Source organism: Cavia porcellus, unplaced genomic scaffold (genome assembly GCF_034190915.1).
Source record: "Cavia porcellus strain 051 isolate PalLab524CR breed Dunkin Hartley unplaced genomic scaffold, mCavPor4.1 scaffold_6, whole genome shotgun sequence".
NCBI lineage: Eukaryota > Metazoa > Chordata > Mammalia > Rodentia > Caviidae > Cavia > Cavia porcellus.
Genome location: NW_026947489.1, coordinates 28155925 through 28172643, shown reverse-complemented (window position 1 = coordinate 28172643; position 16719 = coordinate 28155925). Strand labels below are relative to the sequence as shown.

The 16719-nt window shown below is 50.0% G+C and overlaps 1 protein-coding gene across 9 annotated transcripts in view; it reads left to right on the top strand.

Annotated features, from left to right (window-relative positions):
• Positions 1 to 16583, top strand: part of Capn3 (calpain 3) — a 50072-nt gene extending 33489 nt beyond the window's left edge. The window contains exons 6-24 of one of the 9 annotated variants that reach the window (XM_063250198.1): positions 701 to 844; positions 2372 to 2455; positions 3328 to 3413; positions 4010 to 4087; positions 4743 to 4903; positions 6583 to 6752; positions 7004 to 7015; positions 7558 to 7766; positions 8591 to 8627; positions 10913 to 10930; positions 12695 to 12808; positions 13820 to 13897; positions 14195 to 14252; positions 14336 to 14400; positions 14985 to 15053; positions 15142 to 15220; positions 15371 to 15487; positions 15668 to 15726; positions 16048 to 16583. In XM_063250198.1, the coding sequence (XP_063106268.1) occupies positions 701 to 844; positions 2372 to 2455; positions 3328 to 3413; positions 4010 to 4087; positions 4743 to 4903; positions 6583 to 6752; positions 7004 to 7015; positions 7558 to 7766; positions 8591 to 8627; positions 10913 to 10930; positions 12695 to 12808; positions 13820 to 13897; positions 14195 to 14252; positions 14336 to 14400; positions 14985 to 15053; positions 15142 to 15220; positions 15371 to 15487; positions 15668 to 15726; positions 16048 to 16074 (1665 nt within the window). In that variant the 3' untranslated portion in view covers positions 16075 to 16583. The other 8 variants (XM_063250203.1, XM_063250200.1, XM_063250199.1 and 5 more) reach the window with 8 other exon arrangements.
• The last annotated feature ends 136 nt before the right edge of the window (positions 16584 to 16719 follow it).

Sequence of the window (16719 nt, the reverse complement as noted above, 5' to 3'; positions counted from 1 at the left end):
ATTCTCAACTTTGGAAAATGGGAGTTTTTTAAGTGTTCCTGGGGATTTCATAAAGTGATTGGGCAGGGATATTCTGGCCCTGAAATTTAGATGAACGTGGGTCCTGAGGCCTATGTCAGAGGGGGCCTCTCTTGTCTGGACCTTCTATTCTAAGCATGTCCCCAAAAGCTGGCCACATACTTAGCTAGGGATCTGAGCCCACAGTTTCCCTAAGAAAATGTCCACATCATTGAGCTTTGGCCACATTGGCTGCCAGAGACACAAGCTTTGTGTTGAGTGGAGGGTGAGCCTGCAGTCCACGCTCAGCAACACAGCCAGGCAAAGGGAGAAGGGAACTGAGGAGACACCAGGCCAGGGACACCAGGCCTGCTCGGTGTCAGGAGAGGCATCTTCCCTCCTCCCTGCATGTCAGCCATCTTGGTGACTTCCATGAGAGAGGAAGAGACTGAGCTCATTCCTTCCGCTTTCTCTCCCAGCACTCTCCAAGGACAGAAAGCTGGGGAAGGTCAGTTAGCCTAAAACACCACAGATGAACATTTTCTTTCTGTGTCACTTTTCTCCATCTTCTCTCCATTCATGTTCTGTTAATCTCTTTTCCCTTTTCTGCCCCTTCCCTTCTTTCTGTCTCCTTCCCTTCCCTCCTTTGTCTGCTCTCCCCCACCCCTCTCTTGGGCCCCCCACCCTCCCTGTCGGGCCTCAGGATGGCACGAACATGACCTATGGAACCTCTCCTTCCGGTCTGAACATGGGGGAGTTGATTAAACGGATGGTGAGGAACATGGATAACTCGCTGCTCAGGGACTCAGACCTCATCCCCAGAGGCTCAGATGACAGACCATCGCGGGTGTGTACCTCCGGCTGTCAGGACCTCTCCCTGCTGCTGTCACTGCCCCACAGCAGCCAGCACAAGACCGTGAATTCCTTCCCCTTGGTTCACTTCTCCAGTGAAGAAAGCAAGGGTCTCCCTCGGAGAGGGCTCCAGTGTTTTCAGAAGTTGTGCACTGCATTTCACAGAAAAACACAGAAGAAAATTTAACTGACGTTCCTCTTTCTGATATAATCACTCTTAACATTTGTTGTATATATCTTTCCAGGACTTTTCCATGCCCCAAGCTTAATACATATTTTTATTTTAAGCTGGGCTTCCTAGACTGGGACCTTGTCATTTGCAGACAAGGTCCTCTTTGCAGACTTTTTAAGTTAGTTAATATTCTTTTTTTTTTTTTTTTATTGGTACCAGGGATCGAACTCATGACCCCGTGCTTGCAAGGCACGTGCTTATGCTGCTGAGCTAAATCCCCAGCTCCTGGTTTATATTCTTACTAATGAATATTCTCATATAGAATTTTCAGTAGTTGTACAATATTCTAACAGGCAGATATGTTGTAATTTACTTACCAATACCCTATTATTGGAAACTTAAAGCTTTTTTTTTTCTTTTTTTGTTTTTTGGCTACAATGAACATTGCAATAGATACATGCTTGTTTATGTCCATGATGGTACCCTAGGACAGATTTTCAGTAGTATAATTCCTAGTTGAATGATACTCTTATGTGATATCAAGAGTCATTTTGAGCACCTGCTCCTCAAGTGTAGAATTGAGGATGAGCACTTGTCCTGCTGCATCCTTTCTGCTCAGCTGTGTGTCAGGAGGACTGAGGTCTAGGAGAGGCTGAAACACCAGAAGCCCTGACATACCCACGCCAATCACCCTGAAAAAGTCTCCAAGAATTCCATAGTCTCGCGTGGCTCTTACAGCTCTCCTTAGAACTATTGTGTGACTAGACTGCTACTAAATCCCTGAACAGCCTGTCTAGCCCTCTTGAGCTCTGCGACACTACCCTTCTGCCCAGATCCCTTGTGCCTGCAATGTGGGCGTGTCTGCCTGTACAAGAGCCCCCTCTTCACTCTTAAGCACAGTCCTGTCTGAGCAGAGCTCCCTGGGATTCCCTCCCTGGGTGCTGTGACTCTTGATTTCTTGAACATCATGTGCTTGGTGGTTGTGCAAGAGTTGAGGGATATAACCAGAATAGTCCCAGTCTAGGAAGCCCAGCCATCTCCCTGCCTCCTGTGAAGGACCCTAAGGGAAGCTGCCATCTGTCCCACATCGCAGGGTCTTCCTTATCACCTGTGCATCAGGACAGAGTTTTCCTAGAGCCTTCTCAGTGACCAGCTGGTCTGAGCTACGTCTTCTCCATGCTCTTACAGGGCCAGCAAAGGTTTGCTGTTGGGTCATAAGGTACTCTTTCAGATAGCATAGTAGGGCTATCCTCACAGGACCCAGAAAATGGACCCCTGAGAACTTGGTCTCCATGATGCAGAACCTCTGCTGTACAACTCCTGACCCACCATCTGGTTGTTGCCCCACAGACAATTGTTCCGGTTCAGTATGAGACAAGAATGGCCTGCGGGCTGGTCAAAGGCCATGCCTATTCGGTCACTGGACTGGAGGAGGTGAGCCTGGGGCACCTGGTGATGCATGAGGACCACATGGGTTGATGTCCTGGAGTCAGGGCTTAGCTTTCTGTACCCTTCACGGACCGCAGAGCTTGCCACCAATTCGAGGAATCTGCTCAAGGTCCAAGCAGGTGCCTGAGTGGGGAGGCACCCATGGGACCTGCTAGAGACAGGCTTTACCACAGACAGTGCTCACTTTATCTTTGCTTTTAGGATGAAAAATAGCAATTTCTCCAATATTTCCAAGAAACAAACAGAAATGTCACTTTTGTTCTATCAATGTGGTTTCCTGTGTTCCCACGTGTTCTGCTTTCTCAGGTTCCTACAGTTACAATGTCCCTCTGGCACAATGGGCTTCCCTGGTACATGTCAGAGACAGGAACATTGGCTGAATGTGGCACAATTAGGCAGGTTGTGCCCTGAGCAAAGGCACAGGCAGAAAGATATCAACGCGTTACAGCAGACTGGAGGGAAGGGACACCTTTTCTACTTGACCCATCTAGAGGTGCCTTTTGTCTGAGACTCCTCAGCCAATAGAGCCCTTCTTAAAAATTCACGCAGATACCAGATGTGTCAACAGCCCCTGCAGAACCCACCTCCCTTCCTCCCTCCCCCCAAAGCTCATAATGACTGCCAAGTTCTCCAGGAAAATCACCTCCTAGAAGATAGCAGCGCCAGAACTCATCCCTTATGACTCAGTCCTAAGGTTGTGACCCCTCACATGGCATCCACAGGCAGCTTCCAATAGTCTCCTCAGCCAGCCAATCAGGACAGCCCTCTAGGGAGGGGGCTCGGTCCCCTCCCCAGTTCAGGTGAGACAAGAGCCCCCTTTGCAGACGGCTCAGAGAGCTTCTTTCCTTCTGCCCCAGGCCCTGTTCAAAGGGGAGAAAGTGAAACTGGTGAGACTGCGGAACCCCTGGGGCCAGGTGGAGTGGAACGGCTCTTGGAGTGACAGGTACAGGCAGCCACCAGTGAGAGCAAACTGGTATAAATCACCTTCAAAACCCGAAGACCTACAGAGGATAAGGGTCCAGGTGTGGGGAGCCAGGAATCCCAAGACGCTGCAGACAGCCATAGACTGGAGGGGAAGGACCCCAGAAAGCTTAGATGATGCCCGGGGCAAGCAGAGTCTTAGGGTCTGAACAGCACAAGCAACGTCCCTTTTTGGAACCTCTTTACCTTATCTTAAAGGGGGAATAATATTAGCACTTACAGTGTGAGTTGTTATAAGTAGATGTTTTTGCAAAGTGCTTAGCTGGTGCTCAGATTTCCAGGCCTTCATTATCCATATACAAAGGCATATGCTTTGACAGCAATGTATTGCTTGTCACTGAAAGGACTAGACCAGAGGCTCCAGCATGTTAAAAGGCCTCACAGGAAGCAATTTGCACTGAGAGCAACAGATCAGATCAACGTTTTAGAGGCTCACATGGGCTGCAATTGAGAGATGGGCTATTTCTTCAACTCCACATTTCTCTGACAGCTCCTGCCCCACCCCACATAAAGCTTTCCCTTCTTCTTCCTTCCATAACTCCCCCACCTCCCCACCAGCTGGAAGGACTGGAGCTTTGTGGACAAAGATGAAAAGGCTCGTCTTCAGCACCAGGTCACTGAGGATGGAGAGTTCTGGTGAGTCTCAGATCTAGGAAGACTCAGGAGGGTACGGGATGTGTTAGGGAGGTGCAGTCTCTGACCTCAGTCCCCCAGAGGCTGTCAGAGTCTAGGCCTAGGGAGATCTGGGCCTGTCCTCCTCCAGCCAGAGACTGGAGTGTTAGGTCATAGTGAGGACCAGGCCAGCAGGAGGCAGCTCTTGCTCCTGTCACTTGCTGCCTGGCCTAACACAGCTCCTTACTGAGCCTAGGAAATGCTGATCTCTCTCAGCTGCCCTCAGCCTCACTTGCCTATGCAGGCTTCTGACAGCAGATTAACAGCAACTTCATTCAGGACTCTCAAGGTTCATTTGTGTTGCTTGTTACCCTTAAAATCACTCACTTAATGGTTTTTCCCAAATAACTACTCTTTCAACTTTTTGGAGAACTGAATTTCTTTCAAGCTGTCCCATCAAGGACATATGAGTTTGAGTCATTACTAAAAGACTGGAGGGTAGCTGAGGCCGGATGCATTAGAACTGAGGGTATCTCTGCTACATAGGAAGGGCATGATCTGCTGAGACACAACCAAGGTTCTCTGAACTCATTTCCTGGGTCGTGTTGGCCCTGGGGTCTGCCCTCTCCCAGACTCTCCTTATCTGGTCCCCTGTGGCTCTCTCTCTTGCCCCTTTCAGGATGTCATATGATGACTTCACCTTCCACTTCACAAAGCTGGAGATCTGCAACCTGACTGCTGACGCCCTGGAATCTGACAAGCTGCAAACGTGGACAGTGTCGGTGAATGAGGGCCGCTGGGTGAGGGGCTGCTCTGCTGGAGGCTGCCGCAACTTCCCAGGTGGGAGATACTCTTGGAGGGGGAAGGGTCTGAGCAGCCCAAGTCCCAGGTAGAACCATCCTCACAGTCATGCACCGAGTCTCTACCAGGCTCCGGACAGCCACTGTCTCATTAAATCCTTCCCATTTTGCTGAGAAAGAAAGCTGCCACACTGAGGAGTTTGCAGCAGGGAGTTGATAAAAATACAGGAAACTGTCAGAATAGTATTATTGGGGTCCTTTGTGTTGAAGATAGTCCTAGAGGAATCTCTCAGGTCAGAGCAGCTGAAAGCTGAGGTCAGGTTTGCAGCTGTAGAGACGGGATGGGAGCAGGTAGATCCAGGAGAGAGGAGACTGGTTGGTGTGGCAAGAGTGAAGAATGATGCCAAGTTTTCTGTGCAGGGACCCAAGCAAGCAGTGTCAGTATTGCCAGATGAGAAATGTGGAGGAAAAAAAGACTTGTGGTGTTTGCAATATAGAACTAGATGCACATAGGGGCTGGGGATCTAGCTCAGCAGCGTAAGTGCCTGCCTTGCAAGTACACAGTCATGAGTTGAATCCCCAGCACCCAAAACAAAAAGAATTAGATGCACATATTAGGAAAGTATGTGGCTATATGATACAGACTCATTAAGTATGGAAGGAAGAAAGTAAAGAAAGGAAGAAAGAAGGAAGGAAAGGAGGGCGGGGTGGAGAAGGGAGGAATCAAGAAAGAAACAAAAGGAAGAAGGAAGGGAAGGAGGCAGCAGAGACGGAGCAGACGTGTACCTCAGGTGCTGTCCACATACAGGGTGAAGTAAACTGTGGATCTAGGTAACACTGGGGAAGCGGGATAGGCAGTGGAGAGCACAAGAGACTTAAGACCTGATCCTAGGGACCCACAACATTTTGGTGCAGGTGAGAAAAGTAAAGATTTCAGTAAAGGCTAGAATGCAAGTTGAGAGAAGGAAGACCTACACATCCAGTGCACACAACTCCATCTGCATAAGGTAGAGGTTTCACCCACCAAATAGCTGGACAAATGCCTGACGCACTTTTTTCCATAGGCATTTACTGAGCACCTAGTATTAGTTGGGGTTCACCAAAAAGGCAGAACCAATAGGACTGGTGAACAGAGAGAATTCATCAGGGGAATTGATTTACATGATCCTGTCTAAGTCCCACGACAGGCCATGGGCAAACTGAGACCCTGAGACACCAGCAAGCGTGGGCGTTGGGATGGAGTGTGGTATGATGCATGTTCTGGAGTACAAAAGCCAGCAATCCTGGAGTTCTGATGTCCAGTGGCAGAAGAGTGCCCAGCTCCAGGAAAGAGAGGAGAAATGGGTTTCACTATGTGGTCCAAGCTGGCCTAGGTTAGCCAGGTTAGCCTGGAATTTTCGGCCATCCCCCTTCCTCAGTTTCCCAAGTGCTGGGATCACAAACATACAGCACCACGCCTGGATCCAGAAGGGAAATTCTTTTCTTCCCTTTTGTTCTATGTGATCCCCCATCAGTGCATCTTCCCCTTCAGTCCACAGTTCACGGGGTGCTGTCCTCTGGAAACACTCACAGACACAGACACCCTCTGGCTGTAAATCCAGGCAAAATGACACCTAAATTAACCATCCATAGGGGATAGAGATGAGTCCTCTCTCATTTCCTTCCTGCACTTTCTGCAAGAGGGAGCTCTGAACTTGTATTTCCTTTCTGGGTGCACAGACACTTTCTGGACCAATCCACAGTACCGTCTGAAGCTCCTGGAGGAGGACGATGACCCTGATGACTCTGAGGTTATCTGCAGCTTCCTGGTGGCTCTGATGCAGAAGAACCGCCGGAAGGATCGAAAGCTGGGCGCCAACCTCTTCACCATCGGCTTCGCCATCTATGAGGTGTGTGGACCCTGGTTAGGCTCTGGCACAGGAAACATCGCCTTCATGGGAAGAGGGGCAGGGGAGCTTCCCCAGGGCAGCTTCTGTCCTTGACAAGCAGAAAATGCGAGGGCTGCAGTGCGGGGGAGACCAGGCTGGCAGGGCAGGCGAGGGGGAGTCAGAGTCCGACCACTCTTTAGGACTGCTGTGCTTCCCTCCTGCCGGCTCTTCCTCCTCGCTCAGCTCTGAGGCCTCTTCTGTTTCTCCCCAAGGTTCCCAAAGAGGTACAGCAGTGGCAGCGGCAGCGATTGTGTGCAGCATTCACTGGGGTCCCAAGTCTGTCTGGCTTGCCAGGAGCTTCTTGTGGGGTTTGTGGGTAGGACTGTGGCACGGTGTACACTTTCATCCTCCCACCTGACACTGCCCCTCATACAACCCCGTCACACCTGCTTTCATGCTCATGAACGTATATACTCACACACATGTCCTGAGGGGGGCTGCTCTCTCTGGGGAGGAGGAGTCACCTCCCTCAGAACCTAGCCTTGAGGGCCTTTGCAGCCTGAGGGGACGCGGGTGACAAGCAGCTGTCCTGGTAAGTGCCTTGTATGTGGGGCGATGGACCCGACCTTCACTTCGGAATCTCAGCAGAAAGGAGAGGAAGGGAAACAGGGAGCTCCGGGGATGCTGAGCTGGCTGAGACCTTTGGACTGGCAGTAGGTGGATCAGTCTCTGCCCAGAATTTGGGAAGGGACAGCTGGAAGGGACTGTGAGCAGGATGGGGTAAGCCTCCAAGGGCTTCAGGTCCAGTGGGCTCCTCTGTCCCCAGATGCACGGGAACAAGCAGCACCTGCAGAAAGATTTCTTCCTGTACAACGCCTCCAGGGCCAGGAGCAAAACCTACATCAACATGCGAGAGGTGTCCCAGCGCTTCCGCCTGCCTCCCAGCGAGTACGTCATCGTGCCCTCCACCTACGAGCCCCACCAGGAAGGAGAATTCATCCTCCGGGTCTTCTCTGAAAAGAGGAATCTCTCTGAGTGAGTCCTGCCTGGCTTTCCTCATCTGTCCCTAGAAGCTCATATGACCCATTCTAAAGTCTGGAGGCAGAAGTAGCTAGGTTTCCTCCAGCTTCCTGGGATGCATTGGGCAGTCTGCATCTCTTCTCTGTCTGCTGCCACATCTCCCTATCGCTGATTCATTCCTCTCACAGATATTTATGGAGCATCTACTATGTCCCAGGCACTCTTCTAGGCACTGGGGGATAGAAAAGTGCTCTGCCTCATGAAGTTTAACACTCAGAGAGGTGGTGGTGAATCACTGGCATGTGTGTTAATTTTCTTTTAAGACAAAAGATGTATGGGTTGTTTTTTCTAAACTAAAAGCAGGTATAACTGCAGTTTAGGCAATTCGTCATAAATAAGTGGGATTTGGGTTGCAATTTGGGAGCTTGTCTCTAAAAAGTTTACTATATTTACTATATATATTAGTATGCTAGACTCGGAAAAGAAATTGAAAAGTGAAAATAAAATAGGAAAGGCATATAGCTCCAAGAAGTGGATGTGATTAAAATTTTAGCTTAGTGTGGCAAGGGAAGCCAGCAGGTCCACATTAGCTTGGTCATCGTGGTGTCCATTTCGAGAAGCAGCACAGGGTCCGTGGGTCGCTGGCTGGGCCCAGGCTGGATTGCTGGGGATGCTGCCCACATGGAGCTGGTGGCTGGGGGGAAGGTTCAGTTTCAGGGGTTCTCTTAAGATCAGTACCAATTTGGGCACCAGAAAGTCATGTGACTTGAGGAAATCCTCCATGTGCTTCCTCTTTGTTCCTGGTGACACTGAGACACCCACATTTGTGTTTCTCACAGGGAAGTTGAAAACACAATCTCAGTGGATCGACCAGTGGTGAGTGTTTTGGTTTTATGTGTGCAAAGGTCCAGAGGGTCACTTTCCAAACCCTGCAGGGGGCTGACTGGTGGTGAGGTGGATGGATGTGGGCAGAGGGAGATGGGAGTTGGGCTGTGTGGGACAGTTACGCCATGTCACCGTAGCTTCTGCTTGGCATGGCCAAAAGTAATGGGTCTGACGATCTTAGGACTGTTTATCAGTTCAGCACTGGGAAGTGTGGGAGAGAGAAGAAGCAGTCTCAACAATTAGGAGGGAACAAAGCCATAGGAAGGGATGATGACAAGAACAACAGCTACCCTGATTATGAGATTAGACAACAGTGGATTTCTAACCAGGCATCGTGGCTCATGCCTGTAATCCCAGCACTCAGGAGGCTGAGGCAAGAGGATTGTTGGGAGTTTGAGACCAGCCTGTCTACAAGTGAGCCCAAGGCAGCCTGGACTGCATAGAGAGACCCTGTCTCAAAAAGACAAACAACAAAAAAGTAGATTTGTGTTACACAGAAGGAAGTATACTTACTGTGCACCCAGTGTCAGAGCCTTCTACTAGCTGGTGGCCTGCATAAGTTATAAACCTTCCCCTGACTCAGTTTCTTATTCTTCAGAACAGGAATAATGGGCCTGGCAGTGTTTTGTGAAATTTACATGTGCTCACCAGCTTGCACTACTGTTGGTATATGCATAATTTTCCCTATGAGTGACTTGTCCCAGCCAGTGAGACTGTCCTATGCCTTCCAATGGGACAGTCAAGTGTGTACCACCTGTGGTTCAGAGCCTCCCGGCTGCAAGACATAAATTATAGCATCATAAACATGTTAAGTTTGACTATATGTGAAGTGTTTGGCACAGCATGGACACTCAAATAGAATTTATCCTTTATTTTACAACTGGCATGTTACTTTCTATATGTGTTATCTCACTGGATCCTTCCAAGATTGTTTTCTGAGAAGAGAAATTATCTCCCCTGCCTTTCAAGCCAGAGAGTAGAGGCTCAGTAGAGTTGAATGACTTGTGTTCATGGGGCCAGTAAGTGACAAGTGGGGCTGAATTCATGTGCACATTCTTGAGTTCACCTCCATGCTGGGGCCAGCCCCAGAGCTGAGAAGCGCAAGGTCAGCAGCACAGATCTAGGTGGCTTCGGGTCTCTGTATTGAGCAGTCATGTGTTTCATTTGGGCTTTGGGTTAGTAAACAATCCCCTGAGCTCAGGGAGGACAGATGTCCCACTGAACTGCATTCCAAGTGATGATATCCCAACCATATGCCAGTTACATCTCCAAATCCGTCTTCAGAACTGGGACAGGTGTTTGGTTTCAGTGTCACATGCATTTGGCTGTGCTCTCTCCTTAGGACACTGGTAACCAGTGTACAGTATTTATCAAGTCTCACACTGGAAATCTGATGGGAGCCAGCATGTTACCTACCTGAGCAATCAGGAAGGTGTAGGGGTATTGGGGTCCATGCTGCCATACTTATCTATAGCTCTACAGTGACACTTGGCTTCCATGTTGAAGGGACCACAGGAGTGGCAGCCACTGGTGGCATTCTGAAGAGTGATGACATGCCCAGCTCAGCTGATTGTTGCTATAGGGGTAACTTTACAAAAGTAGCCACAAATCCCAGTTTACATCTTAAGTCTCCATATTTTAAATGTTTGCTCAAAATTTTTTGTCTTTTTGAGGCAGGAACTCGCTAGGCAGTTCAGGCTGGCCTTGAGCTCACTTTGTAGCCTAGCTTGGTCTCAAACTCATAACAATCCTCCTGCCTCAGCCTCCCGTGTGCTGGGATTACAGGCGTGCACCACTATGCCTGACTACTGCTCAAAATTTTTTTTAAAAAACCTATAAGATAAACTCATTTTCAAGCCAGTTTGAGTGAGCCACATTTTTTATGTATTTTGTTTATTTGGTTTTTGGGGGTTTTTTTTTGGGGGGGGGACAGGGTTTCACTATGCAGTTCAGGCTGGCTTTGAACCATGTAGTTTATGCTGGCCTCAAACTCACAGCAATCCTCTTGTCTCAGCCTCCAGAATGCTGAGACTATTTTCAAGGTTTTAGTGACCATTTTTAAAAGTTAGCGGTCTCTGGACATGGGGGAGAAAGAAGGAAGAACTATGCCCTCTCTTCACCCCCACCCTGTGCCCTTTTTAGTGCCAAATAATCCAGATATTTGGACCCTAAGCCTCATCCCAAACTAAGGATCAGTACATAGGGAATCCCAAAGGCACTGGCCATTCTGGGAACTTGCTTTTCTCTTATTTGCATGTACTGTTCTTTTTATCTAGAAAAAGAAAAAGCCCAAGGTGAGTGTAACAGGGTGAGTAGGCGGAGCATGCATGTGTGTACCCATGTGTACATGTGCATGTGTTTAGGTGCTCATGTGCATGTATGCACCAGACTTGCCTTCCTCTGCTCTACCAAGTTCCTGCTGGGGCTGTGTGACAGTGAAAGCTGGTACCACTGAGAGGACATTATGCTGAACATGCTCCTGGCTGCTGTCTGGGGGTTAACTTAGTCCTCATGAATATTCTAGGAAACTGGCGCCATTACTGATCCTCATTTTCAGGAAGGAGCAAAGGTATAAACTAACAAGGCAGGGTTAGCACCAGAGCCACACTCTTGGTCCACAGATTGAACCCTGGTCTAAAACCTGCCATCAGGGGTTTGGTGTTCATTTTTATGGTTCGTTTTTATGCCTGGGGGACCCAATACAGGGCTTCTCCCAATATCAGCACTGCTCCAGACTAAAGCCACCACTGGCCAAGCACAGTGCAGTTGATGACGCTTCTTTTACAGCATCCTTTGGGTAGTGGAGTAGGTGCTATCATTTCCCTTTTATAGACAAGAGGACAGATTCAGAGGGGACATTCCTGAGAAATGAGTGACTTCTCCAAATGCACACAACCAATGAGGGAACTGAAATCAAAACTATTTGTCTACTACAAACCTGGGTTTCCTGACCCCACTTCTCTTAGACCTGTGTAGTCTAGACCTGTACTTGGGCTAGATAAGTATAGCAGGCAGGGACACTTTGTGACTACCCCATGCCGCTGGCACATTCCCCTACAGACTGTGACTTACATGAGCTCCCATTGCTTGGGCAAGACCTTTGCTTAGAAGGCAGAGCAAGGGCTTTGGGGCCTGCTCAGAGCCAGAGGCAGGGGAGCTATTTTCATAGGCTCTTCCCTGACTCGGCCTTGACCAATAAGTAGCACGGGGAGACTCTGGGGTCTCCCTTGGTCTGCTCTGAAGCTGCTTGTCCAACGGTTCTCTGAACAGCAGCCTCCAAACCCCAGTGATGCCTTCTGCTATGTGGCGAACAGCCTGCCTGCTGGCATAACATCTCCACTCCGTTTCCTCTTGCATGAGTGTATCCTGAAAATATTCCTGATATTTGTGTAGCACTTTGAATGTTTTTTCAGTACAATTTTACATTCAGCATCTCATTTGATCCCCATCAGAGCTTTAGGAGGAGGAAAAAGCATCCCCTTTAATGGCTGAGCAATTGAGCTAGTGAAGACATTTCTCCCCGAAGAGCAGGGCTGGTTGGTGTTGTGACCATGCATGGATCCTGCCACTTATCAGTCTTTTCTCAGTCTCACTCTGTGTCTCTCTGGAGATTCTCTGGTTGCCATCGTGGTGATGTGGGTACTGAGGGCAAAGAGCTCTGCTTGCCTCAATCCAAGCTCTGTTCATAATGGCTTTACGCTAGACTTCTGTAATTTGAAGTTATTTCCATTAAGAAAAAGTCGATGGAATATTTTAAAACCATAGCCCAAGGTCATCCTGCTTTTAGCAGTCTCCGCGTTTCTGGATGTGCCACCTGTGGTGGCACCTGTGTGACTCTTCCCCGAGGACCGCTGGAATGGGTATCAAAAGACAAGTACTAAAGCCCACAGAAGTGTGGCATCTTTACCCTGCCACACACCTTGCTGGCAGCAGAGCTGGAGCTTGAACTGAGGTTTTTCTTCTCTCTAGACACAGCTGCTGGGGCAGTGCCTCTGTGTGCCACTCGGCCTGTAACCCTTGCTTCCTTCCTGCCCCTCCCATCTCCCTCCTCTCTCCAGCCCATCATCTTCGTTTCAGACAGAGCAAACAGCAACAAGGAGCTGGGTGTGGACCACGAGTCAGAGGAGGGCAAAGACAAAGCAAGCCCTGATAAACAGGAGAAATCCCCACAGGTTTCTGAGCATGTGGCATGCATGGGGGGGCTAGCACTGTGCACTCAGAGGGCCACCAGTGCTCCTGGGTGTGTGGCGGTGGAGGGGTTGCCAGGGAGGTCTCAAACACGCAGGGTTTGAATTGTCGTACTGACCCTTTTGTCATGTAGGTTCCTCTAAACTTGGCCTGCTGCTTGGGTGCATATCTTGAGGGTTGACTGCCACACCAAACTGGTCTTAGCACTAAAATGACAAGTTGAGCCTCCCCCACTGGAGCTCTCAGCCAGGACAGCAAGAAAGGGTGGTGGCAAAGGCTGAGAGAACAGCCGGAGAAAGCAGAGACTGTACCAATGTCTTCAGTCCTCAAGCGTTTTTTTGGTTGTTGTTTTGCTTCTGGGAACCCGGAATTGAACTCACAACCTCACACTTGGCCAGGCAGGCACTTGTGCCACTAAGCTATATTCCTGGCTCAAGCTCTTGACAAGAGTAGACAAGAATAGTAGAAGCAAGGGGGGGGGGTGTGACATCAGACACAGACTCCTCCAGACTCAGGGGAAGATGTCATATTGGAGTGGGAAGGTGTGGTCACATGTATCCTAGAGAATATGAGGCTGAGGGGTCCTCTGTCCTGGGCTGCCCCTCAGTGGAGGGGGAGAGGGATCCTCAAGAACTTGACCTTGATGACAGGTGCTAGGGGAATCAGAAAGCTCTACCCTTCTGAGCTGTGGGGCAATTTGGGGGGAATGATCGGGTTCCAGAATGAAGGCTCTAGCTGGGGAGGACCCAGGGGGTGACGTCTGCATGTCAGTAGGCTCACACGTGAGGTGGCAGGCCTGGTGAGATGTGAAGAGCTATGAGGGCTTGATTCTCACTCCAGCTCACCAGGATGGACTGCAAAGAGCATTAATCAGCTTGATGCTGGCTCCTGCTGCCACCTGCATCTGTTTCGGGGACCCTGGTGTCTTTCTGGCTTTTCTCCCAACTCACTCATCCCTGATTCCTGTGAACCAATTTTCCTTTGTACTTCCACAGCCACCGCCTGGCAACACTGACCACGAAAGTGAGGAACAGCAGCAATTTCGCAACATTTTCAAGCAGATAGCAGGTGATGTAAGTACCTCCAACCCAGGGGGCCCGCAGGAGCGCACTTGTGTTCTGCACAGCACCAAATCCCCAGGTCCTTGAGCTTCTACTGACACATCTGCTGGGTGGCTGTGACTGCCCACTACAGGAAAGAGCCAGGGGCGCAGTATCTGGGCCTCTGCCTGCCTCACATAGCCCCAGCTCCCCTTGTAGAACAGCACCAACAGGGATGTTACAAATGTGGACAGCGGGGATTGCTTTGCAATGCTTCTGCTTTTTAGCTGCTCTCCTTGTGAACCATGACTCTCTTCTCTTCCTCCTGAGGACATGGAGATCTCTGCAGATGAGCTCAAGAATGTCCTTAACTCTGTTGTAAACAAACGTGAGCAACTCAAATCACATGGGGGGGATGTGCAGGGGGCCCAGCTGTCGCACAGCAGCCCCTCACTCTTCTCTGTTCCCCAGATAAGGACCTGAAGGCACAAGGGTTCACGCTGGAGTCCTGCCGTAGCATGATTGCCCTCATGGATGTATCCTTCCTGCCATCCCCTCCCAACTCTCTGGCTTCTCCTCACCAGGGCCAGGGACATACTAGGGGTGTCCAGGTGTCCAGTCAGACAGAAGACCCAAATTCGTTCCCAAGGAAAGAGAACCTGACTCAGCACCAGATGGCAGTCTGAAAGGGGGAGAAGGGAAAGCCATGAATTGTACCTGGCCATCTATCGCCAGCTCTTACCTCAGCCTGAGGGTTTACCTGGGATTCTTCCAAGTCAGAGGGGTCCTTAAAGACAGGGAACTTGGACTGGTGGGGGTGGAGGGGAGGGTCAAGGACAGAACAGGACAGTGGGTAGGAAGCCCATGCGGAGGCTTCCTATGGGCCGCCCCTCCACGTCCAGGGGGACTTTGCCATGTGCCTGTAGACCTGACCTCACTCCTCAGACAGATTCCATGGGTTACTGAGCCAGTGGGAACTTGGACTGGTGGGGGTGGAGGGGAGGGTCAAGGACAGAACAGGACAGTGGGTAGGAAGCCCATGCGGAGGCTTCCTATGGGCCGCCCCTCCACGTCCAGGGGGACTTTGCCATGTGCCTGTAGACCTGACCTCACTCCTCAGACAGATGGCTCTGGGAGGCTGAACCTGCAAGAGTTTCATCACCTGTGGAAGAAGATCAAGGCCTGGCAGGTGGGATGAGAATGAGCACGGGACTGAAGGTGGGGGCTGATTCAGGGATTCAGCGTGTGACCTCTATCCTCAAATTCTTTATTGCCAGAAAATCTTCAAACACTACGACACAGATCAGTCCGGCACCATCAACAGCCACGAGATGCGCAATGCAGTGAACGATGCAGGTGGTGGGAGGAGAGGGGGAATCAGGCTGCTAGGGCCCTTCTAGAAAAAGGAGGGGACTCTGTCCTGAAGCCAGGGTGGCCATGGGGCAGGGGAACGGAATGCAGGCATGTGGATTCCAACTTCGCTTCTCCTCTAACCCCTCTCGGCAGGCTTCCATCTCAACAGCCAGCTCTACAACATCATCACCATGCGTTACGCAGACAGACACATGAATATCGACTTCGACAGCTTCATCTGCTGCTTTGTCAGGCTGGAGGGCATGTTCCGTAAGTGGGCCAGCCCCATCCCACAGGGACATTGAAGCAGTAGGAATCTCCGCCTGACCATCCATGGCAGGGTTACTGATGACACTATGCCTGCAGACAACACCCCCTTAAGAAAAGTTCCAGCAGCAGAGGCAGAGTGAACCTGTAACTGGTCTCTGATCTGTGTGTTCTTTCCTGCAGGAGCTTTCAATGCATTTGACAAGGATGGAGATGGTATCATCAAACTCAATGTTCTAGAGGTAAAACATAATGGACACCTTCTCTGCACCGTGCAATTCAAGGTGGAGGAATGAATGAGGCCAACAGGACCCACTGTGTGCTTCCCATTTCCAAGGACTGGGGGAGGCATGGGATAGGAAGGGAACAGAGGGAAGCCTGGCAGGAAATGTGACTCACAGACAGGTACAGAGGAGGGCTCCAGAGGCCTCAGCTTCCATGTTTCTCAGAAATACATATGGAGAAAAAGTCTGTGATAAACCACTGGTCCTTTGAAAATATTCCATCCCATAAGATCCCTACAGCTAAGGTCTACACTCTGACCCTGGAATTTCCTCTTTCAGTGGCTACAGCTCACCATGTACGCCTGAACCCAGCTGGCCTTAGCCAAGGTCATGCAGGACCTCTCACAGGAGTCAGTCTACCCAGGATAGCTAGAGCCACTTACCTCAAAGGACCCAGCAGCTAACCCCACAAGGCCTCCAGGGACCTCCTTGTTCTTGTCCCTCCTCCATTTTGGTCCATATTGTCATTTAGCATGACTAGCCTGACCGTTGGGAGAACAGCTTTGTCACTTTGCCACATAAAGGCAAGTGTGTGCCTCAATGGTAGGTGGCCTCGCCGAGGGGTCTGCTGATTCTGAGCAGCCTCAGCTTGCATCAGGCTGTTTGCAGAAGCACATGCCAATGGCTGTCCTCACCCTCCACTCGCCTCACTGTGGGAGTAACCAAACTTCTACTTGGATCTGCCTGTTTTAAGGTGGCCCACTCTGGGCTACACTAACTCAGTGGTATAGAGCTGGATACTTTGGGTTTCTGACTCACAAGTTTGGCTGCATTCTGCAGAGTTGATCTAAATAAAAGCATGTGTATGGCTGGTTCCACTGTTTTCTTTTTTGCCCTCACATTTAGACAACACAGCATGGCCACAGTTTCCAGTCAACATTCACCTATCACCTGCAGAAAGCCCTAATTCCAGAATAAAACAGAAATTCAGACAAAAACAAGCCTTTAAGC